The sequence below is a fragment of the Phytophthora cinnamomi genome (genome assembly GCF_018691715.1).
Source record: "Phytophthora cinnamomi strain GKB4 chromosome Unknown Contig39, whole genome shotgun sequence".
NCBI classification, from domain to species: Eukaryota; Oomycota; class Peronosporomycetes; order Peronosporales; family Peronosporaceae; genus Phytophthora; species Phytophthora cinnamomi.
Genome location: NW_027150972.1, coordinates 1,165,418 through 1,189,665, shown reverse-complemented (window position 1 = coordinate 1,189,665; position 24,248 = coordinate 1,165,418). Strand labels below are relative to the sequence as shown.

At 51.1% G+C, this 24,248-nt stretch overlaps 1 protein-coding gene across 1 annotated transcript; it reads right to left on the bottom strand.

Annotated features, from left to right (window-relative positions):
• Positions 1-14,723: 14,723 nt before the first annotated feature.
• IUM83_10699 (uncharacterized protein) lies at positions 14,724-15,560 on the bottom strand (the record flags this gene model as incomplete). Its single annotated transcript, XM_067935215.1, has 3 exons — positions 14,724-15,070; positions 15,142-15,355; positions 15,441-15,560. 3 exons carry the CDS (start codon positions 15,558-15,560, stop codon positions 14,724-14,726), a joined length of 681 nt encoding a protein of 226 aa, XP_067791606.1.
• Between the last annotated feature and the right edge of the window lie 8,688 nt (positions 15,561-24,248).

Below are 24,248 nucleotides of genomic sequence, written 5' to 3'. Positions count from 1 at the left end.
ACGGCATGATCCGGTAATAGACTGGAAGAAGCGCACGCTCGTGCGCTTCGGACGCGACAGCGGAACAGAGAGCGATGGCCCTGTTACCGCAGCGCGCGCACCAGCAGGTGCGCGCGGCTCACCAGTCGAGACAGCGCTATATGCTGCTGTCCCGGAGTGCCCAAGAAGTGCGCGAGGGCGCGCACAAGTGAGACCCACGTCGGCAATGCTGCCGACGTCGGAAGAAAAAGATGTGTTGGTTCCGGGAACCAACACGCACGTTCAAGCGTGTAAGGGACAGTCCCTGACCCGAAGCGGTCAGGTCGACAACGACGCGTCGGCTACGGGAGCCGACGCACCCTCGGTCATGAGGGGCTCCGCCAATGAATGGCGTCGAGGTGACGAAGGCGTGTCAACTCGGGGAGTTGACGCTGCAAACAGTGCGGACGGTTGGAAACGTACCGCACTGACGCAATTTGCATGCTGTCGTGCAGCCGGCCTGCACGACGAAGCGCCATGCGATCAAGCCGGGCTTGATACCGCGCGCCCGCGGACAGGGTCCGCCGGCGAACGACTGTCCACGGCCGGGCCTGGGCAAGAAGAACAACTGTGCGGAGCCGGGCTCCGCACAAGAAGAAGACGGCGCATGCGAAGAACGCTGCGCAAGTCTCGGTCCGGGACCGAGACGCAACAAGAGCAGTCTGCTGGGCAGACTGCGGTGGTGACGCCGAATGTCAAGACGCTAAGCGTCTTGACGCGCACCGATACTGGATTCCAGTATCGTGACATGGAACTCGCTAGTCCTCCGACGACGGCGTCGGAGTTGACTTCGCTTCCAGCCATGAGCTGGAAGCGCTTCACGCGCGACTTGCACGATGGACGCATCGAGCAAGTCTGCGTTCTTTCGGACAGCGAAAGAACGGCGAGCGAGAGCGAAGAGCTGAGGCAGCTCTTCATGGGAAGTACCACTGAGAGTGAAGACACTCTCAGTGCGAAGACGAAGCGAGAGCGCTTCGAGGAACAAGGTTGGGACTCGCTGAAGTCGAGTCCCTATTACGAATTGTTGAGGGAGTACAAAGACGTACTCCCGGAAGACTTCTTTGAAAGTCGTCGCAAAGCAGGACAAGTGCGGGAATCAAAGTCCCCGCACAGTGCTCCGACGTTCTGTGTCAAAAAGCCACAGGGCGGATGGCGCATCGTTCATGCGTATAATAAGCTGAACGATGCGACGGTACCGGCGCAGACGCCGATACCGCGAAAAGATGTTATCATCGATTCGATGGCCGGGAGCACCGTTTACAGTGCTCTCGACTTGCGAGATGGATTTTATCAAATCCTAATGCGTGAGAGCGATATCCCTCTCACGGCAGTGAGCACGCCAAGCGGCATGCTCTGGGAATGGCTAGTAATGCCACAGGGGCTTAAGAATGCCCCTGCGACTTTCAACAGGTGCGTGACGCACTTGTTGCGCTCGGTGCGCGACTTCGCACCGAGCTACTTCGATGATGTATTCATCCACAGCCGGGCTGTGGACGGGAAGACCGACGTAGAGATGCACAGGGTGCATCTCCGGAAGCTACTTGAGCTTATGCGAAAGCATAAGCTCTACGCGAACCTGAAGAAGTGTATCTTCGGGGCGAGCGAGATACCCGTCCTCGGGTGTCTCGTAGGGAAGAATGGTGTTCGCCCTGACCCGGAAAAGGTCAGAGTGATAAATGAATGGCCAACGCCTTCAAGTGTCAAGGAACTGAGGCAGTTCCTTGGCTTAGCCACGTACTTGTGCAAGTACGTGGAGGATTATGCGGGCAAGATCCGCCCGCTGTCACAGCTTCTTAAGAAAGAAGCTGTGTGGAATTGGACACCCGATTGCCAAAAGGCATTCGATGCAGTCAAGCGGGGCTTGACTGAGGCGCCGATCTTGGCAGTGGCTGACCAAGATCGCCCATTTCACGTAGTGTGTGACGCATCCGATTTCGCGATCGGATGCGCGTTAATACAGCACGATCACGAGGGCCGTGATCGTGTCGTCTACCAATCGCGTCAGCTGAAGCCAGCTGAGCGCAACTATCCGGTGCATGACAAGGAACTCCTTGCCATGAAGTATGCACTCGCAAAGTTCCGAGTGTACTTGCTTGGGAGTAGACCATTTGTGGTCTACACCGACCATGCTTCACTGCGCACCGCAGTGAAGTCGCCACACATTTCACAAAGAATGGCGAGATGGCTCTCATTCTTTGCGGAGTATAACTTCCGGGTCGAATACAAACCCGGAATATTGAACGTGGTGGCCGACGCGTTATCACGTCGGCCGGACTATGCAGAAGCTGTTGACGTCAATGCCATTGACGCCATGCGATCGAGCAAACCCACATCATCTCTGTTGGATGATGTGAAGGCCGCGTACGCGCACGACGCGGACGCGAAGCTCTTGCTGGCCTATGGCACAGCGCCTTCTGACAAGTCCCGTCAGAAGCTGCCCAAGCACCTTCGAGCGCGTGCACACCGCTTTCGTGTGCTCGACGGACTGCTACTCTACAACGCAGTCGACGACAACGCGGATCGCGTTGTCGTGCCAAATGACCATGACCTGCGACTCAGGATCATGTACGAGTATCATGATGCCCCGACTGCGGGACATCTCGGACGTGAGAAGACTTACGTCCTTCTCACACGCGACTTCTACTGGCACCACCAGTATAAGTGGGTGCGCAAGTACATCCGTGCTTGCGAGGTATGCCAACGCGTGAAGCCTGCGCCATTCGCGCAGGCTCCACTGCAATCACTACCGACTCCGTCGGAGTGTTGGAAGTCCATGTCATTGGACTTCATCTTTGGTCTTCCCCCGGACAGCGGAGGGAACACCGGTGTTGTGGTCTTCGTCGACCGCTTCAGCAAGATGGTACATCTTGCTGCGGTGCCGGCAGAGGTGACCGCGAAGCAGACGGCCCGTCTGTTCGTCGACATGGTGTTCAAACACCATGGCATGCCGTCCGACATCGTGTCGGACAGAGACCCGCGCTTCACAGCGCACCTGTGGCAAGAAGTGTTTACACTTCTTGGGAGCCAACTTTCAATGTCGACTGCGGATCATCCGCAGACGGACGGTCAAACCGAGCGCGTGAATCGCGTGCTCGTCGACATCTTGAAGAGCTACGCTCACTCGTTCCAATACTGGAGCGAGTGCTTATCGATGGCAGAGTTTGCCATCAACAACTCGGTGCATGCCTCGACCGGGCATACACCGTTTTATGTGAATGTCATGCGGCATCCCCGTCTGCTGAGTTTACTCGGAGTGGTGGCTCCCACTTTAAGTGGGGGAGGATCTACGACTGCAACACAGCAGTCGCAAAAAGCCGCTGACACCTGCACAGTGTCAGCCGCGACAACAAGGAACAAGACAACCAGGTCTGCGCGGGGCGCAGACCTTGGCAGGAAGAACCAAGGGTCAGCGCAGTGCGCTGACCCCCAGAACAAGGAAAACGAGTCTGTGCAGAACACAGACTCCACAAGGAACAAGGACCACGGGTCTGCGCAGGGCGCAGAGACCGCGAAGAACCACGCAGAGGCCGGGCCTCTAGCGGAGAGCGAGCTGAACGAGTTCAGCTCGGATGCGATTGACTTTATCAATAAAAGACAAGCCGTAATTCGGTTTGTCCAGGACACGATTGCAGCTTCTGTGGATAAACAGAAGCTGAGCGCCGATAATATTGGCAGGGGCAACACAAATGAATTCAACGTGGATTCATTGGTTTTGTTATCTACTCAAAACCTGCCTAAACATGCGGTTTCGGATTTCGGAGCAAGCAAGCTTGCTCCGCGTTTCATCGGGCCATTCACGGTGATGGCACACCACGGTAACGCGTACACGCTAGACATACCGTCTAGCATGCGGCTCCACCCGACATTTTATGTCGGGCGGTTAAAGCCATACCTCCAGCACGAGCCAAGTGGCTCGTCTGACCCGAAGAGACAGACTCGACAGGGGAAACCCTCCTCTCCAGCGCGTAGTCGCGCTGGAGCAGTTAATACAGTCGGGCCTACAGCCCGACCGGCACGTTCAAGGCGGTCTGGGAGACCGCCAGAGCCGGGACACGAAGGAACAGAGCGGCAACCGCCGCGCTCTGAAAGTACTCCACGACCGTCACTTGGTCGTGGAGCAACACGAGATGAAGGTCAACACGGCGTTGACCATCGGAGCGTGTTTCCACCACCTCCGCCACCGCTGCGAGACGCACGCGGAGAAATTCGCTGGATCGTCCAGTGAATTGTTGATCATAGGAAAACAATCCGAGGTCCGGATTGTTTTCGCATTCGTTGGAGAGGTTTCCCTCCCCAACACGACACGTGGGAACCACGGAACGTCCTGATGGAAGACGTTCCGCACATGGTGAAGGAGTACGAAACCCAACACGCACTACCAGCAAGAAGGTAGTGCGAGCGCTGTAGTAATCTACAACGCCTGACGACTCGCGTGCTAGATAATTAGCACGGAGATCATTGAAGCTCTCAGGTATACATATAGTATACCTGTTGTGGTCGCGGTTGCGAATATGCACCGCCGCCTGGACGGACACCAGCCTCCACCGCAACAGCGTGGAGTTGTTAATACTTGCCACTTCGAGAAGGACTCGAAGTGCTTTGGCGCTTGCTTACCCGATCACGGTAAGAAACAGAAATTCGCTTAGAGATGTCGACGCATAGACGTGGTCGACATCGAAGAATCATACACAGACACTGTGTTGTCTGTCCCCGTGATAGCGGCGCACCTCGCGCTACCGCGCATTGTACTCAGCAACAGAGAGTTTACACTCTGTTGCAATGGTGGTCTTCAACTTGATCGTGCTCATTGCAGATGAGCACGGAAATCCCCAGCACAAACAATTGACAAGCAGTCAATATTAATTGACGTGTCGATACCGACACGTCTAAGCTTAACGGGGGGATGGTGTAACGGGGTTACACACACAAGTGACAACAGTCACTTGTGCATGATTAACGGTCACAAGTGACAACTGTCACTTGTGCATGGCAATTGCCGCTTATGGTTTAACAGATAAATATTTGTTAAAGGTTTTAGATACTTCCTCACATTGGTGTAAGACACACCAATGGATACATTGAAGTGGACCACCACAGTGAGTGGTCCACACATACCCAAAAGATCCTATTGGTAGAAAGCAGCATCTTTCTACCAATCAGAGACATGCATATTAGCGGGGCTCTGACAGCCAGCCGCTGCCAACCCTTTCATAGATGATAAACAGTTTTTAGCAGATTTTAGAGGAAGATCAATTTACAAACAATACAGTTCTCATTTTACCTTAAACTACCTATTTGGTGTTTTATTTGATTTATATTATACTTGTGGACTCAAGTATAATTAATTCAAATTATTAATAAACTCCTACGCTTCCTCATACACGTAGCGCGACGTGTAAGCTAAAGTAGTGAGCCAAAGTAGGCCCACTACAGCAACCACCATCGATTTCTCCACGCTTCACTGTCGACCAGAGCGATCCGCTCGAATATCCAATGGAGTGTTCGATCATAGAAAACTCGGCTTCCGAGTTCGGTAAGAATGTCGTCGTAGATGTTCGCCACAGAGGTTTCCCATCCGTCTTAAGCGTCTCGAGCAGCTAGAGCGAGTGAATGTCTTGTAGCGTACGCATCCACAAACTCCGCCACCAGCTCCTGTGAGACCAAGCGTGCGGGCGTGCTACGACGCATTCCTTGGTGACGAAAGCGGGGGCGATGATCATCACCGCGATCAAGTCGTTCAGTGTCACACAAACCGATGCGAAGACCCGAAGCTTGAGGGCGCAGTGGCGGGCGCCCGTCGAACACTTGAGAGGAAGATTGGAAGTTGAAAAGTGATTGATTGAATCGTTAGCTTGGCGTCGGCTCATTGCCGCCGCACAACCAGTAGTTCTTGGCGACCTGGACACGCAAACAAGTATCCGGGTCCCATCCTAAAGTCTATCAATCTCAGATCCTAATTCTATCCTGATCTACCAATGAGAATCTACTAATCCAAAACGTAGCTTGATCCAAATATGCGACTCGCGTCCCATAATCAAAAGTTCGGCTCGAAAACTTGATTCTTGCACATCTCAAGGATTTTTAGCCAATGAGGTCGCATGAAACTCCATGTTTATGCGTCCCATAATCATGATTATTCTTGATATTGACCAGTAGGATAGCATGTAACGAATATAAACTATGCAATGTTTTATTACGTTGTACAGCGTAAACAGAAAGGTATGCATTAGCAATTGACGTGGGAGTCCTATGCCATCTCATTGGCAGACGGACGTCCACGTCACATGACCTCCCTTCCAAGAAGACCCCGCTATTTCGAAGCTGGCTTTCTCTTCTTCGTTTCCCAGTACTTGTCAATGAAACCTGGAATCTGATTCAGGTTCTCTACTGGTTCCCACGTTGCTTCTTCGCGTGATTCATCAAGCCACCAAATCCGGTATTGGAGTTTCTTCTGCTTGTTACGATGACCAATGACTTCGCGCACAAGTTGACCTTCCGTACCGTCCTTCAAAATCACTTTGTTCACACTTTGGCTCCGTGATTCATCACTGCGATACGGCTTGAGCAATGAGGTGTGAAATACGGGATGCAACTTGAGACCCTTCGATAACTTCAGCTCGTATGAGTCACGATGAATTTGTTTCACAACCGGGTAACGTCCAATAAACCGCGGTGCGATCTTCTTTGACTGTGCGAAGCCTTTATGACGAATGTCCAAGTTTCGTCCATCTAGGAGTACCATATCTCCAGGTTTGAAGTCTTGAGCAAGCCTGTTCTTGTCGTAGTAAGACTTCATACGAGTTTGGGCTTCACTCATTGCATCTTGTGCCATCTTCAAATTACATCTTGCTTGAGCAGAAATTCTTGCGCCGATTTGTGCAACTGTTCAAATTTCGGGTCCCTAGCCACATCATCTGGCATATAGGGCACATAACCCAGATCAGCCTCGAACAGTGACATACCGATTGAGGAATGAACACGTCTATTGTACGCGAATTCAGCGAGATGCAAATATTCATCCCAGTTATTTTGGAATGGGTTTACAACACCCCGAAGATAGTCTTCAATAAACCGATTAGTACGTTCGGTCTGACCATCAGTCTGTGGGCGAAAGGCAGACGACAGATTGTGGGTCGTCTCCAAAGTCTTGATCACTTCTTGCCAGAACTTGGACGTAAATTTGGAGTCTCTGTCTGAAATGATCGATTTCGGCACGCCATGGTCTTTCACATAATTGACCATGAATAGCGCAGCAGTCTCTTCTGCTGTCGCATTCGTATTGGTTGCGATGAACTTCGCACGCTTCGTCAACCGGTCCACAATAACCATAATGGCATCTTTTCCGGTTTCCGTGCTCGGCAGTGCAATCATAAAGTCCATCGACACATCAACCCATCTACCTCCTGGAATCCCCAAAGGCTGTAGTAGTCCGGGCGGCTTCGTTTGGCGTGCCTTATTCCGCTGACGACGTTCACCCGTGTTGACATAGCGTTGAATGTATTTCGACATCTGGGGCCAGTAATACTTTTTCTGGACACCCAAGTATGTCTTAAAGTATCCGGAGTGACCTGCCGTGACCTCATCGTGGTTTTCACAAATAACACGGTTCTTCAGATCTTCATTATCCGCAATTACCAGTCGAGCATTTTCATCATCTCTCGTTTGGTAAAATAACAATCCATTCTTCACAGAGTAGCGTGGTACCTCTTTACCACTAGAAATACTCTGCAACAACTCCTGAACTCTCCGGTCGGTAGAGTACAGTTGTTTGGCCGAGTGCGTCACAGTCGCACTTGGCGTTTGGATACTAGTAACAGTTTCACGGTTTCGAGCAGCTTCAGTGAGCTCACTGAGACTAACCTGAGCGGCTTTATGCTCAAAGAGTGGGTTTCGGGACATTGCATCCGACACTTGGTTACTTTCTCCTGGAATCCACTTGAACTGCGGTTGGAATTCAGCTAGCACGTTAAACCAGCGCGCAACACAACGATTGGTTGTATTTTGCGTCAATATAGTCTCGATGCTCTTGTGGTCTGTCTCCACGGTAAATGGGCGATCAAGAAGGTAAACTCTCCACACACGAAGGGCATGCATGATAGCTAGTAACTCCTGCTCACGAACAGGGTAGTTGAGTTCCGCTGGTTTCATTTTGCGTCCTTTTTATGCAATCGGATGCTCCAACCCTCCCTCGTTTTGAAACAAGACTCCCCCTTATGGCAAAATTCGAGGCATCCATACGAATACCGAACGGTTTGTCGAAATCAGGAAGTTGTATGTAGTACAGGAGGGGTGTAGAGACGGTGTTTGAGTTCATGGAAGCATTCCAACTGATGCTCAGACAAGTGTAACGTTTCCTTTGGGCGTAAACCCTTAGTACTTTCGTGCAGTGGGCCTGCAAATTGTGCGAAGTCGGCGCAAAACCGCGAGACGTAGACCGTCGTACCTAAGAAGCTTTTCATTTGTTTCTTGGTTCGTGGAACCGGCCAGTCGCAGATGACGCGCACTTTGCCAGGGTCCATTCGAACACCATGACGACCCACAAAGTCACCGAGACAGGGGATCTCTTCGACGCAGAATTGACACTTCGACAATTTTACGTACAATTGCTGTTCTTGACACCGTTGAAGCACTCTGTCCAACGCGTCGACATGCACCTGCACGTCCTTGTCTTGCATAAAAACGTAGATGTCGTCAAAATAGATGCGCATCACATCGCGCAAGTCACTGAACACTCGCTGTAACAGCCTGTTAAATGTGCCCGGACTACCGCTCAAACCCATCGGGGTTACAAGATACTCAAACAGCCCATCGGGCGTCGAGAAAGCAGTAAATGGAATATCAGCTTCACGAAGTTTAACCTGATAGTATCCCCACAAGAGATCCATGGAGGAGAACCAGTAACTACCGCCCATCGCATCAAATGTGTCCTCCTTTCTCGGCATCGGTATCGCTGGCAAAATGGTGGCACTATTGAGTTGACGATAATCGTGCACAATGCGCCAACCCACGGGCTTCTTGACGCAGAACGTCGGAACGCTGAATGTAGAGGTGCTAGGTCGAATAACACCTGCCTGTGCCATCTCTTTCGTCCAATCCTGGATCACCGTTCGCTGCTCCGGGCTTTGGCGCCATTGTTTCACCGAAATCGGTTGTGTTCCCGGCTGGAGTTGAATTTCGTGTTCAATCCCTTCGCGGACAGGGGGTGTGGTATTTGGCATCTCAGTGCGAAACACAGTATCGCGATACTTGAGCAAGACTTCATATGCGGGGTTGTTCACCAGTGCCTCCCATCCTTGTTGTTTAAAACGCTCAGCCTTTTCTGAGTCGTGTGGATTGACAACAAACACAGCTTCGATATCCTTCTCTTTGCGGAGTTCCTTCAGAAATTGCTTCGTTGTGATCAGTTTCGTTTCACCGAACGCACCCTTGTGACCATGCCGACGGTAGTAATGGAAGATTTCGCGGTTCTGGTTTGCATTCTTGAAACGACGGCCTCCGATCATACGCATTCGAGGTCTGTTAGGTACCACCAATTGAAGAGCCTGGGGTTCCTCAGTCCTTGTACGCGGGCGCAATAGTAAACGTTCCCAATCGATGTCCGGGTTATTCTCCCGAAGCCACTTCATTCCGAGAAGCACATCCTTATCCTCCGGGACAGGCATGACCGTAAACGTGTCACACGTCACCGGGAAATCCGGAATCTGCAACATCATTTCGACGGTACGTCTTGGCCTTTGCACTGTCTGGTTGTATCCTAGACGAACTGTCATCATGTCGTCAGGATGCTCCTTGATGTCCAGCTGAAGCCGTACAGCTAGATCTTCAGTGACACCGTTGAGGCTGCTTCCATTGTCGACGAATATTGAGACGTCAGTCGCTGCCTCCTCCTGATTGTAGGCTAAAGCTTTCACTTCCAAAATGGCGTAGAATGATCCGCCAACATAGTGATTGCTTTCCTTGGTGGACTTGCATTGCGGCTTGATATGACCGACTTGTCCACAATTATGACAAGTAGCTGACTTTCGCCAATCCTCTTTTGGTCCACTCTTCGGTGACAGCTTTCGCTCCGGCGGCTTGCTTGTATTGTTAGCCGCTGGTTTCACAGATGATGCCGCTTTCGAAGAAGGCTGGTGATTCGCCGTGGTCTTTGCCGAGAGTCCTCCATAGTGAGCAAACGCGAAATTCGTTGCAATCTCAATTACTTCATGCAAGAATCTTGGACTGAGCTCCATCACCTTTTTCGCTGTCTCCGGCCGAAGTCCGTTCTGAAAGTAGAACCGCTTCTCCATCTCCGAAATCTCCAACTCGGATTGAGACATCAGATCCTGAAACGATGACACATATTCATGGATGGTCCCGTGTTGTTTCAGCTGAAACAATCGCTCACGTAGATTGTATTCAAAGTCGTTGGGACGAAAGCGTTCACGTAGCTTCGCCTTAAAAAATTGCCATGTTTTGGGAACTCCTGCCGCTTCACAATCTGACGAAAAAGCGCGATACCAGTTTAGCACATATTTACCTAAACTGCTGGATATCATGGTCACAAAATCGGACGTATCGGCCTCCATCAATCCGCGCTTGTTAGCGTAATATTCCTCCATGGCAAAGATCCATAGTTCCAAATCTTCACCGAATTTCCCTTCATACATGGGAGGATCCTTCTTCCGTCGTTCACCTTGCGATGCGAGCAAGTGTTCAAAACGGTTATTGGCTTGCTGCATTTGCATCTGAAATTGCGTTTGCATCTGCGTCTGATACATTTGCTGTTGTTGCGTTAACCAGATCATTAACTGTTGCATTGACATTGCGTCAGGTGCAACGTTTGCCGTTCCGGCGGGTGGGACTTCGTGGTGAGCTTCCTGCGGCGTCGCCGCCTCCGTTTGAGCTGTCCGTGGCACTTGGCGTTGCCGCGGGTTGGGCGATTCACTCTCAGCTGCACTACTTCTTGTCATAGTCATTAGGGGTAGGACAGATGGACTTTTCGGTGAGTGATCCGTAAAATACGGCGAAATAAAACGGAAAAGGAAGTAAAAGCTCAAAAATTGTTTTACAACTTAGTGTTGCTGCGGTTTCTGGCGAATAAGGCTGTTAAGCTTCGCAGCAAGGTTGTCTTGGCACTCCAAAAGGTTCAGAAACGCCAGGTTAAGTTGGCGATCAACCTGGGCCTCGATGCTCTCGTCCTTGATCCAGAAAGTCTCTTTGCGAAACTTGCCCAAAACCCGCTTAGCCGTTTTGACCTGGCGGAGGAGATCCACTTGAAGTTTAGCGAAACTCTCCGCCTCGGCTGGCGAGAAGAAAAGACTGGTGTCAATCGCCGTAACAGGTGGAGGAGCAGGAGTGGACGTCGATGATACTTTGACGTCACTCGCTTTCTGATGCTTCCTCTTACTGCTTTGGTTGTGACCCTTCTTGTAGCGGGCCATAGACCGACTCCAAAGATCGAAAAAAGAGGCAAGGGACTACCACCGGGTAACCAAGGACCGTTATACTTCTACAAAGTTCCGCTTTCGCAGACACAATGCAGGCGCCCTGGTGCTAAACCGGCTTCTAGTGAAAGCCCAGCACACAGCGAAGGTTAGGTACAATCCGATCTAGGCGGAGGCAAAGCCCCTACGTGGTATTTCCACCGGCCACACGGAGTGATAATGTACCCACTTCTTCGAAGTGTGCTCCTCAAAAGCTGCACGTTCGCAACCTAGAGCTTCCTCACGATGTGGCTGGCTCCAATAGTCACAGGTAAAACTCGCTTCCCACGATGTGGCCACGAGTAAACCTTTCTTGAACTTGAACCGAGGCTTGACACGGCAAGTGCTACTATGTCACACAAACCGATGCGAAGACCCGAAGCTTGAGGGCGCAGTGGCGGGCGCCCGTCGAACACTTGAGAGGAAGATTGGAAGTTGAAAAGTGATTGATTGAATCGTTAGTTTGGCGTCGGCTCATTGCCGCCGCACAACCAGTAGTTCTTGGCGACCTGGACACGCAAACAAGTATCCGGGTCCCATCCTAAAGTCTATCAATCTCAGATCCTAATTCTATCCTGATTTACCAATGAGAATCTACTAATCCAAAACGTAGCTTGATCCAAATATGCGACTCGCGTCCCATAATCAAAAGTTCGGCTCGAAAACTTGATTCTTGCACATCTCAAGGATTTTTAGCCAATGAGGTCGCATGAAACTCCATGTTTATGCGTCCCATAATCATGATTATTCTTGATATTGACCAGTAGGATAGCATGTAACGAATATAAACCATGCAATGTTTTATTACGCTGTACAGCGTAAACAGAAAGGTATGCATTAGCAATTGACGTGGGAGTCCTATGCCATCTCATTGGCAGACGGACGTCCACGTCACATTCAGCGACTTCACGTGTTTCTGTCTCTTAGTGCTTTCACTCACTCGCTCACTGAGCTGGCGCCGCTCCCCAGCAAATCATCCGTGCGTTGATCTTGCGGTGCACTCTAGTCAGTCTCGTACGACGGTTGGAAGTCGGCGGTCGGTGGTCAAGATGCCGTACTTGGTTGCACTTGCAACCCTCAGGAAATCTTGATACATACGGGCTCGGTCCTGAAGAGTGTCTTGCGAACTGCACCTGCTGACAGAGGTCATACGCAGCGAGCACCGCAGCGAGCACGAGATCCGGACGCAGGAGGCCTAAAGCGACGCGAACTGGGCAGCAGACGGCGATAACGGAAATGGTCGATCTTGATACCACCCATCTCAATTATTTTAAAACAGTACGTTGGTCAGACCTTTCTTACCAAACGACTGAATGCCATCCAGCGTTTTTACGTATTACTTTTCGCGAGACAAAAAAGGGTAATTAGTACCTGAAACGGCTAAAAGTTAGGTGTCTGCTCCGTTAATCGGAGCCGTGACCAGTCGCTAGTGGGACAGCGATTTATTAATTATCCTACAAATTGTAGCAAATTATGCTTATTCGGATCTCTTCTGTTACTCGGAGCCTTTACCGTCGCCATAAAAACGGATCCTCGGTATAGAGTCAGTTACATCCTTCCTAGCGGGGGTAGTACCTTGTCTTCCTCAGCTTGCTTGCGCATCGTATTGACCAACTGTCCGAGAGAGTAGTCAAATACAGAGGAAAATCGCCGGTTTTGGCCCCGGGGAGCGATGATAGAAATAAACCCTAACCATTTTTCAAAACTTATATCTTTACCTCTGTAAAAAGCCTAATACATGTCGTAAAACACATCATTATAGGGGGGGGCTCGCCCCAATTATGATATTTAACCGAAATACATTCCATTCTTCTATTGTCGGAGGCTGAAAGAGCTCGCGCGCGATGAGGCCTCGACAGAGGACTCGCGACGCGCTACTGTTGAAGTTGGTCAATCCAACGTTTTATTTTTGCTCATTCCTCGTCGACTTCTTCGGGTGTCCCATACCGTGTTCAAATGAATCCAGACGACGCTCCATTCCTCGAGGCCCAAAGAAGTCGCAAAACTTAACGGTGTCGTGGATTTGTCTGTGCCAGGGGGAACCGAAATACAACCCCTGGGGTTCATTGCAACGATTGCATCGTTCAAAAGTTCTAGAGACCCTCCACTTGAGAACGGCAATCACAGATCAAATCACCATCAGATTCTAAGCCACACTTCGCCAGCATCGCAGCGCGCAGCGTCACGTAGAGCACAGTTTGAGTTTTAATCTGAGGTGCATCCTCAATTTCCTGGTTATTTGTCAAGCGAGCACGTTTGTTTGGTGATACAACTTAAGGCACTTTCACGAGCATAAGAATTTCACCTGCGGATGGTTCACACATACCCGCTAACACCGTCTGGAGATCACACGTCACCGGTAACTCCTGGTTCTCATGTGTCACCTCTTCGTTCACAGCATCCTTCCTCTTCCTCTGCGTCAGCTTCTTAACAACTTCCGAATCGTACTGAAGCCACGTCACGGTCGTTCGTCGCCAGGAAGAGCTGCAGCCTGCAGCTCAGGCGCGTCGACATTCTTTAAATAATTGATAGTGTGCGAATGAGGCTTGGTAGTCGAGTTAGTAGTTGGAAGGAAATCCGAAAGTGAGCTCGATTTAGGTTAGTGTCTTTACCAGCTAGCAGTCCCTACTGTATGCAATGCTCCCTAGTAGGTGAGGCTTGTAGATGTGGTCCAAACGATCTCGGCTGCGGTCCAAACGAAGTTGCCAGTCTCCGCCTAGTCACGGCTGCGGCTCAAAACGGTTGACTCAACACATGCAAATCATAAGCACCCAAATTGCAGTTGTCGTCCAATCACATTCCAGTATCATAGATAGTCCATCCAATCAGGTTGCGAGATCTTCCCATCTTCGACCACAGACCCCGGTGGCACGTGCCAGCACGCGCAGGCCGTCTGCCTCGCGGTCCGGATCCAGTCGATCAAACAGCGAAGTGCAACCTCAACATAAATTAAGCTGTTAGAATTTGCTATTTGATTGCGCTCTTTGACTCGCCCACCGACATGATCTCATTGACGAATGGACTCTCTTGTCCTTCTACCAAAAAGCAGGCCAGCTCCGTAAATGATAATGAGAATCCTATCCAGTGGTCAAAACGACTGATGTAAGACGAACCTTTGAGTGGTTGAGGAAACTCGTCTTCAATCGTAACTTGGTTGATACGAAACTTTATCTCGAACTACATTCAGTGAACTCACGTCTTGTTCCAGTTTGGGCAAGAGTCAACCTCGCATACTGCAATCTACGCGCGCTTCCTCTGAGGAGCCTTGCAGTTTTCCGTCGTAGTAGGCGTGATAGGAGCCGGTGTGTCCGCCGCACTCTCACTAGCTTGCGTCTCGGGAGCCAGTGTGTCCTCACTAGCTTGCGTCTCGGGAGCCGGTGTGTCCGCCGCACTCTTACTAGCTTGTTTCTCGGGAGCATCTGTGGATGTCGGCGCTTGAGGGGTTTGATCTCCGCTAGCTGGAGGGTTCGCAGCGGGGGTCTCCGTAGTTGAGGAACCAGCCGAAGACTCATCCGCCGATTGCGTTGTGTTAGATGCAAATGTGCTGGTTTGACCCGCAGCCGGTCCCGTCAGCGGGATACAGTTCTCTGTGTAGCACAACACAAGGACTCGTTAGCGCAGCTCTCACTCGCCATTTCGGTGCGATACGGTAACGTACTGTAGATCTGCCAGGAGTATTTGCTCTTGCTGTTAGGGCCCAACTGGAACGCGAGCCAGTAGAAGCGGAACATACAGCCGCTCGATGAACACGACGAGTAGTCGACCGGCTTGAACTTCGACTTGATGCTCATATAGTTCTTGGTGCTGAAGGCCTGGGCACAGTCGTCGTTGTGCAGCACCATCTTGTCGTCCAGCCAGATTTCGCAGGGCCCCTACGGACAGAAAAAAAATCAAAGCAGAAGATTAGATGTGAGTTCTGCTCCTTGCAAAGAACAAGAAACGTAAATTAGTACGTACGGGGTGAGCAAGCCCACGCTCGAAGGTGGCTGTGCCATCCGTCGGCGGGTTCTTCGGCTTGGCGTTGGGGTCTGAGTAGCCGCAGTCTTCTCCGTACAGGCTGGTGTCGCTGTCCAGCAACTTGCGGATGTTGGTGTATCCGGCCTCCTTCGCTGCTTTGGCGTAAATCGCGCTGAGCCCCGGGCCGTATTTGACGGAGTCCCAGTTCGCGTCGAACTGCGGGGGAATCTGGACGACCCAATCCCCCCTTGTTTTGCCTCCCTTGAACTCCGTCAACGGGATGAGCATGTAGCCATGACCTTGGACTTGGGTGGTAAGGCATCCAGCCACCGCAATAGCCGTGGCCGAGATGAGGGACGCAGTTGACACCATTTTGGACTTCTAGGGAGTGGGAAGGCTGCAAATTGGGAAATGCGTCGAAGGCGTCGCCTAACAACGATACAGGTATTAATACTTTACCCCGCTGACTAGAATACGCGCGACAGCTGCGATGCACATTGGTTATGTCTGATGAGAATCAAACCGTGCCACGGGTTCTAATTTACCAAATTAATGGTACACATGGAATCCAATACAACCAGCATAATTCCGTGTTAACGTTTGGTTGTAGTCGATTACGTCTGATTACATGTAAATATTCCCTCGCGAACTGCAACATAGCAGGAAGAGCAAAACACGATTTTTTTTCACTTTCGAGACGAAAGGGCGCATTTTTCGCTCTTACGAAGTAATTGTACTTATACAAGAGTGTGCTTCTTCGAACACACTGATGCGAGTCGTAGCCAGCGGGATGCTTCGTGGCTGCAGGTAGCAAATATTTTGTCTGTTGCCCTAATTTGATTCTTAGATGATGCTGACACGGAAGTTCTAATTGTGCGGGATTGTGCCAAAGCATACTACCTACATGTAGGCCACTTGTGTAGCACATAGCTACGAAGGCGTGCCTCCGACCCGAAGAAGCTCTGAAATTTTGGGTTTTCTAATATTTAGCATCATTCGTACTAGAATAGTGAAGGCAGCACATGAACATATGAAGCAAATTGGCCAGGCATGGCCTAATAGATTAATCAAACCAGGGGTTCCAATCGCTCCTCAACCCTGAAATAAATTTCAGAGATCATATCCCGAACTTGTCAGTCTTGCACTTTGACAAGTTCGGGATACGTGGTTATGTGCTACGCAAGTGACCTAGTGTGCTTTGGCACAAACTAAGCTTCCGTCAGCATGCCGAATTCGCCGATACGGAAATAGATTTTTTTACTCGAAATTGTCGACCGGCACGCTGTGTGCTTCCCAACGCACCCTTAGTTTACCACCCATCTTTCACGTTTCCACTGGAATACACATTTTATTGCCTCTTACACCCGTTGTAGAGCTCAAAACGAGGCGCAGTATTCTGTGCGAATACGAGACGGGTACAATTAATAGACTGTGATACTTAATAAGTATCACAGACTATTAATTGTACCCGTCTCCATCTACGAGGCAAGTACTATTTCAGAAAATGCTCCTTGCTTTGGATCGCTCCACACAAAGTCGACCTCCTCCTTCCCTACTGTGGTGCGAGACGGCCTGGAGTCAGGTTAGTCCCGCGACGATACACCACTATTGGAATCATTGGCGACTTGTCCGCAAAACTAACATGAAATATATACTTCACTAATTCAATAAAAATATGCATACTTTCGGAACGCACAGTATCTATATCTGGCGTCCCTTACATGTACATATTCACGCAGAATGCTGTACCTCAATGTCAATGCTTTGTTAAAAACAAATCATAGCAGGTAGAGCTTGTCTGTATCGTTGGTCCGCTTAGAGTCAGGGCCAGGCAAAATAGCCGTGCAAAATCGACAACAACGCTATGAAACCCGTTACTGGTACATCCATTCTCAACCGGCTCCCTGGCCTGAGGTCCGTTCTGCATTAGCCGGTTCAGTCTCAACCGGCTCATGCAGCGTCGAGAGCAAAAATAGGCGCTCGTTCGTCATGCGTCCAAGTTGCAGCACGGCGAGGGCAAGGGACGCGTGAGGACCCACCACTCACAGCACACCAGGTGCTGCTTCAAACCTTGAACCATCAGTGACATCAACGGTGAAATGCACTCTAAGCGCTGTTCACGAGCGAGCTTCCGACTACATGTACATGTACTATTATCAGCCATAGGTTGTCTGCATGTGCAGAGCTGCCAGCACCCATTCCCCATGTTAGAACGCTTTTGATGCAAATTGCTGGCAATTTGCATCAAAAGCTTTCTAACATGGGCTAGATGACAAGGGTCCAATCGAATGGTTACGCCCCAGATGACAAGGGTCCAATCGAAAGGAAATCCTTGCTCCCAGACAGATGGTGACAGCAATTGCATTCAAAAGTGTTCTAACATGGGGGAATGGGTGCTGGCAGCTCTGCACATGCAAACAACCTATGGCTGATAATAGTACATGTACATGTAGTCGGAAGCTCGCTCGTGAACAGCGCTTAGAGTGCATTTCACCGTTGATGTCACTGATGGTTCAAGGTTTGAAGCAGCACCTGGTGTGCTGTGAGTGGTGGGTCCTCACGCGTCCCTCGCCCACGCCGTGCTGCAACTTGGACGCATGACGAACGAGCGACAATTCTTGCTCCCGACGCTCACATCGACGACGCATGGGGCAGCATAGCCGGTTGAGACTCAACCGGCTCCTCAAGCCAGGGAGCCGGTTGAGAATGACAGGCCTCTCAAAATTATGTAGTGTGTGTGGAGAAAGTGCAGAATGCCTAATCCTGATTTTCCAAAATGCCTAATTCCGAATCGGCCTAAAACCACCTCAACTCGCAGTGTATCCGCGTCGTTGCCTGCTCATTCCACCTATTGGCGCTCTACACCTCCTAGCACGAAAGGGGAAGACAAAAGGACCAAGGCGAGGGTATAAGAATCGTGCTCGTGGAGACCACCAGAGCGCATCACAGGCTAAAGTCACCGGTGCAAATCGCTATGGTAAAACTGTCCTCCCACGCTATCGAGACTGCTACCCATTGCTTCTTCGAGTGTGACCCCGTCCAGGGGTTATGGCGCAAGATATGGGAGCCATGGGCCCCAGCTTTCGATGCTCCCTGGGGTGGAGGCTGTTGATCTTCCCGTCCGGCCGCGATGTCCACGACGACTGGCGCCATCTTCGTGAGATTCTTATTTTATGGCGCATCCACACAGCCGTTGTGTTCCACGCGCTGTGGCGTCTCCGGAATGATATCTTTTTCCACGGTGTACGTGCGATCAGCCCAAACATTCCCCGTTTGAGCTGCTCGTTTCAGCAACACTACCTGCACTACTATCGCGGATCAACCGAGTTCAATCTTGATAGTGACGAGATCAGGACAGTTTTGCGCCGGCTGGGGTTTCCTGAACCAGTTGGTGACGATGTCCAACTCGCAATTACCCGTGTGCGGATACCTCAACCTTAGGTTTGATTTAGCTTTCACTTTGCCATCACTACGACAAGCCTAACTCCCAGTTAATCAACTTCATTCTTCGTCGTCTTCTTCTTAACACTGCCCTTGTGCAAACTAAAACCACCCCTCTGGAGCAGCGACAAAAATGGATCCCCAAATACGAGGCTGAGCTTGGCCTTCAATCTTTGAGTTCAAGTGCTGTTGATGGAGAAATTACCGAGGCATGATGCATATTCTGTCAAGCGTTTGGCCGCGAAAATGTACGTTGCACTGCATCGTTTGGGCCCGCCGTTACCACCGGCAAAGCGCTGCTGGTTCCGGCGTGAGCAGAAGCACGTCCTGCCTGCGATACATTTAACAATTGGAGTGTCCATGTATTTCGCTTTATAATCAGACATGTTATCAATACAGCTAATAACTAAATGATATGCTCCTCCCCTCGCCCGTACAGGTAAATGCGTCGTGTTGTTCATGGACTCAGCCACGCAGCTCAGCTCAACCATCGAGCGAGCAGGTCGTTCGGATGAGCTGCCTGGTACCTGTAGCTGCTGTATGCGCCGGATGACATGAAGGTCGAGCCGGTAGGGGCTATTTATTTTGAGTGAGTTCGGCGTCTTGAAGCAAGTCGAGAACCCGCAGGGAACAGCTCGAACTAACCATGCAATGGAAGGCCAATTCCAGTCGCTGCAGTACTTCAGTTTGCTCGATCTAGCTGAAGGCGTCGCTAGGAATTTACGTAGCTGCGGGTTTCTGTATGGGAACCTCCCTTCAGAGCTCGAACTCCGCAAACTTCTCATCGTAACTATGATTCTTGAGGGTGTCTGAAACACATACATCTATCTAAACAGCAAGCGCCAACCCACGGTAGAAAAAATTATAGCAAAAAAATAGGTAGCCGTAATATTTTGTCCGGAAGTGTAAGACAATTCACTTGAATAACGAATTCCATGGGTATGCCTAATTTGAATTTTGAGCCGTTTGTATCGAACTACCTAACCAGACTTTTCCAGAAAACCTATTTGAGGCCAAATTACGTAGGTAGGTATTTCTACCTAATTTTGAGAGGACTGCGTACCGGTAACGGGTTTCATAGCGTTGCTGTCGATTTTGCACAGCTATTTTGCCTGGCCGTGACTCTAAGCGGACCAACGATACAGACAAGCTCTACCTACTATGATTTGTTTTTAACACAGCATTGACATTGAGGTACAGCACTAGCCGAGCGCCTCCGCTTCGTAGCGGTGGGTGTGGGTTTGGTCACAGTGGTTTGGGCCGCCCGCCTCCGCTTCGCTCCGGCGGGCTGGTTGGTTTGGTTAGACCCGCCGCGAACACAGAAGCGCAAGTAGGTGCGTCCACCTAAAGCCCTGGTCCCATGCACGATCGCGGGCCCGGATATGAGGCAGGTCACCCGGCTTCGCCGAGATCTGCCCCATTTACCCCGGATTGGTATGAGATTTCCCACGCCGCTGGCGGGCGGACGTGGGCACCTCAGAGTCGCGGCTCCCAAGAGCAGTCGCTGCGGCAAGGGCACGCGACATCCTACATCGGCGGCGGGTGCCAGCTGCTGTTTTTCTTATCACCTTAAAATGGGTATTGCTACCCACTTTAGAGAAAGTAACGGTCAGTATAGTGGAGAGCTGCAGTACCCAAATGCCATTCCCCGAGGTAATTAAACCCGAGGTGCAGGTAAGGGAGCCATGTTGCAGAGTCGGGACGGCCTGCCTGGCATCTGTGTACCAACGGGGGAGTCTTGACTACAAGGCCGTGTCGTGGAACCCACTGAAACCTGTAGTGGGTCAACTTGACTCACTACTTTAGCTTACACGTTGCGCTACGTGTATGAGGAAGCGTAAGTACTTAGTAGTTACTTAGGTTAATTATATTTGAATACACAAATATAAGTTAAGTAAGATAGGATTCCAAGTGACTTAGAATAGGTAAAATGAGAACTGTATTGTTTGTAAATTGATCTTCCTCCTAAATCTGCTAAAACTGTTTATCATCTATGAAAGGGGTTGGCAGCGGCTGGCTGTCAGAGCCCCGCTAATATGCATGTCTCTGATTGGTAGAAAGATGCTGCTTTCTACCAATAGGATCTTTGGGTAGGTGTGGAACACTCATTGTGGTGGCCCACTTCTATGTATCCATTGGTGTGACTTACACCAAGGTGAGGAAGTATCTAAGACTTTTAACAGATATCCTATCTGTTAAAATCACAAGTGGTTTGTAGCCACTTGTACGTGTAACCCCGTTACACATAGCACAAAGAATTGCGAGATGGCTCTCATTCTTTGCGGAGTATAACTTCCAGGTCGAATACAAACCCGGAAGGTTGAATGTGGTGGCCGACGCGTTATCACGTCGGCCGGACTACTCAGAAGCTGCTGACGTCAATGCCATTGACGCCATGCGAACGAGCACACCCACACCGTCTCTGTTGGACGACGTGAAGGCCACGTACGCGCACGACGCGGACGCGGACGCGAAGCTCTTACTGGTCTATGGCACAGCGCCTTCTGACAAGTCCCGTCAGAAGCTGCCCAAACACCTTCGAGCGCGTGCACACCGCTTTCGTGTGCTCGACGCACTACTGCTTTACAATGCAGTCGACGACAACGCGGATCGCGTTGTCGTGCCAAATGACCATGACCTGCGACTCAGGATCATGTACGAGTATCATGATGCCCCGACTGCGGGACATCTCGGACGTGAGAAGACATACGTCCTTCTCACGCGCGACTTCTACTGGCACCACCAGTATACGCACAAGTGGCTACAAGCCACTTGTGCGTGTACCCCGTTACAAGAATGAGTGGTCCCCACATACCCAAAGATCCTATTGGTAGAAAACAGCATCTTTCTACCAATTAGAGACGTGCATATTGGCGGGGCTCTGACAGCCAGCCGCTGCCAACCCCTTTCATAGATGATAAACAGTTTTAGCAGATTTAGGAGGAAGATCAATTTACAAACAATACAGTTCTCATTTTACCTTAAACTAGCTACTTGGAATCGTTATTTGATTTATATTATACTTGTATACGCAAGTATAATCAACTCAAGTTATTACTAAGTACTTACGCTTCCTCATACACGTAGCGCAACGTGTAAGCTAAAGTAGTGAGTCAAGTTGACCCACTACTGGTTTCAGTGGGTTCCTCGACACGGCCATGTAGTCAAGATTCCCCCGTTGGTACACAGATGCCAGGCAGGCCGTCCCGACTCTGCAACATGGCTCCCTTACCTGCACCTCGGGTTTAGTTACCTCAGGGAATGGCATTTGGGTACTGCAGCTCTCCACTATACTGACCGTTACTTTCTCTAAAGTGGGTAGCAATACCCATTTTAAGATGATAAGAAAAACAGCAGCTGGCGACCGCCGCCGACGTTGGATTTCGCTGCAACTGCAGCGCGTGATTCCAAAGCTCGAGGCTCTCCGCGCGCTGCGCCTGCAGCGCGCGACCCTTGGATGCCGTCCGCGTCCGAGATCTCGGACCGGTATGGGAACTCGGTACCTCCGAATGAGGTGCCGCTGTACGTATGCAGCACCATCGAGGATGGCGCCGTGGCCGCCAAGCTGCACTTTGATGCGGAAACGCATCAAAGGCGCGATTATTACATCGGACTCTTCCATGAGCTCCGATGGTTTCAAAGCAAGAAGACATCTTCTCACAGCAAAGTGCCCGAATGGCAGGCACTTTGTCAAAGTTGGAGCGCTTTTGTTGAGAACTTCAACAAGAGGCCGAGTGCTTACCGTGATCGGATTAAGCAAGCGCGTGATCGCTTCGAGACGTACTCGAAGCGTGGAAAGTTGGAGCAACTCCACGTTGCTGCGGAGGAGGCTAATGTGCCGTGCGCTGTGCCCGAGGGCTTTCAGTGCACGAAGTGCTTCCCAGGCGCGGTCCGCTTGAGCGACCGCGACCTGAACGGGTACACGTCGTTCCGTGTGCCCGAGAGTCTCAAAGAGCCCCGTGCTAAATTCTTAGCACGTGAGGGTTCGGGCGCTAGCGATGACCGCAGCGCTCGCACTACTTCCGCTGTGTCAGCGCGTACTGCTCCTCGTACACCCTCACCATTTCCGGAACGTCCTCCAGCAAGACGTTCCGCGGCTCCCATGTATCTTGATGGGGAGGAAATCCTCTCCAACGAATACGAAAACGAGCCCCTTGAGGGTTCGTTTTCGGGATACTATGGTCAACAACCCGCTCAACAATCCAGCGGGTTGAGCCGCGGGCGTCACGGATCGGCGGCGGTGGGGGTGGGAACACGCCCCGGGTATGATCAGCCCCGGGTTGATCAGCACGCGTCTCTCCACGACCGGGTGACCGCCGTGGAGCGTCTGCAGGGCGCTGAGTTCGCCGCCCTGAAACAGGAGCTGGCGAACCAGAAGGCCCAGGTCGCGGCGGTCTCGCAGACCACCTCGAATATCCAGGTCGAGTTGGGGACCCAGATGAAGGGGTTGCTCCAGCGCGTCCGCGCGCTGGAGGAGAGGCTGCTCGTCGCCGAGGCCAATTCCTCCGCTTCTGCCTCGGCTCCTGCCGAGGCTTCGGGTCAGCCGAGCTAGATGGCTCGTGCTGCAGGTATGGCTTCAGCCGTCCGACGTAAAAGGTCGGATGGAGGCGCATGCTAGACGGTATGTCTAGCGTGTAAGCGTTGCCGTGCCGTGCCAACACAGTGAACGGCCCGATGAAGCGCGGAGCAAGCTTGCTTGCTCCGAAATCCGAAACGGCATGTTTAGGCAGGTTTTGCGTAGCTAACAAAACCAATGAACTAACTTTGAATTCATTTGTGTTGCCTCTGCCCACATTGTCTGCGTTCAGCTTCTGTTGGTCAACAGAAGCTGCTATTGCATCTTGGACAAACCGAATTACGGCTTGGCTTTTGGTGGTGAAGTTGATTGCATCCGAGCTGAAGTCATTCAGCTCGATCTCCGCTAGAGGCCCTGCCTCTGCGTGGTTCTTTGCGGTGTCTGCGCCCTGCGCAAACCCGTGGTCTTTGTTCTTGTTGTTGGGGGAGTCTGCGCCCTGCGCAGACTCATGTGGTTTGTTCATTGTTGCAGCTGACACTGTGCAAGTGTCAGCGGTTTTCTGCGGCTGCTGTATTGCAGTCGTAGATCCTCCCCCACTTAAAGTGGGAGCCATCACTCCGAGTACACTCGGTAGACGTGGACGCCGCATGGCATTCACGTAGAACGGTGTATGCCCGGTCGAGGCATGCACTGAGTTATTGATGGCAAACTCTGCCATCGATAAGCACTCGCTCCAGTATTGGAACGAGTGAGCGTAGCTCTTCAAAATGTCGACGAGCACGCGATTCACGCGCTCGGTTTGACGGTCCGTCTGCGGATGATCCGCAGTCGACATTGAAAGTTGGCTCCCA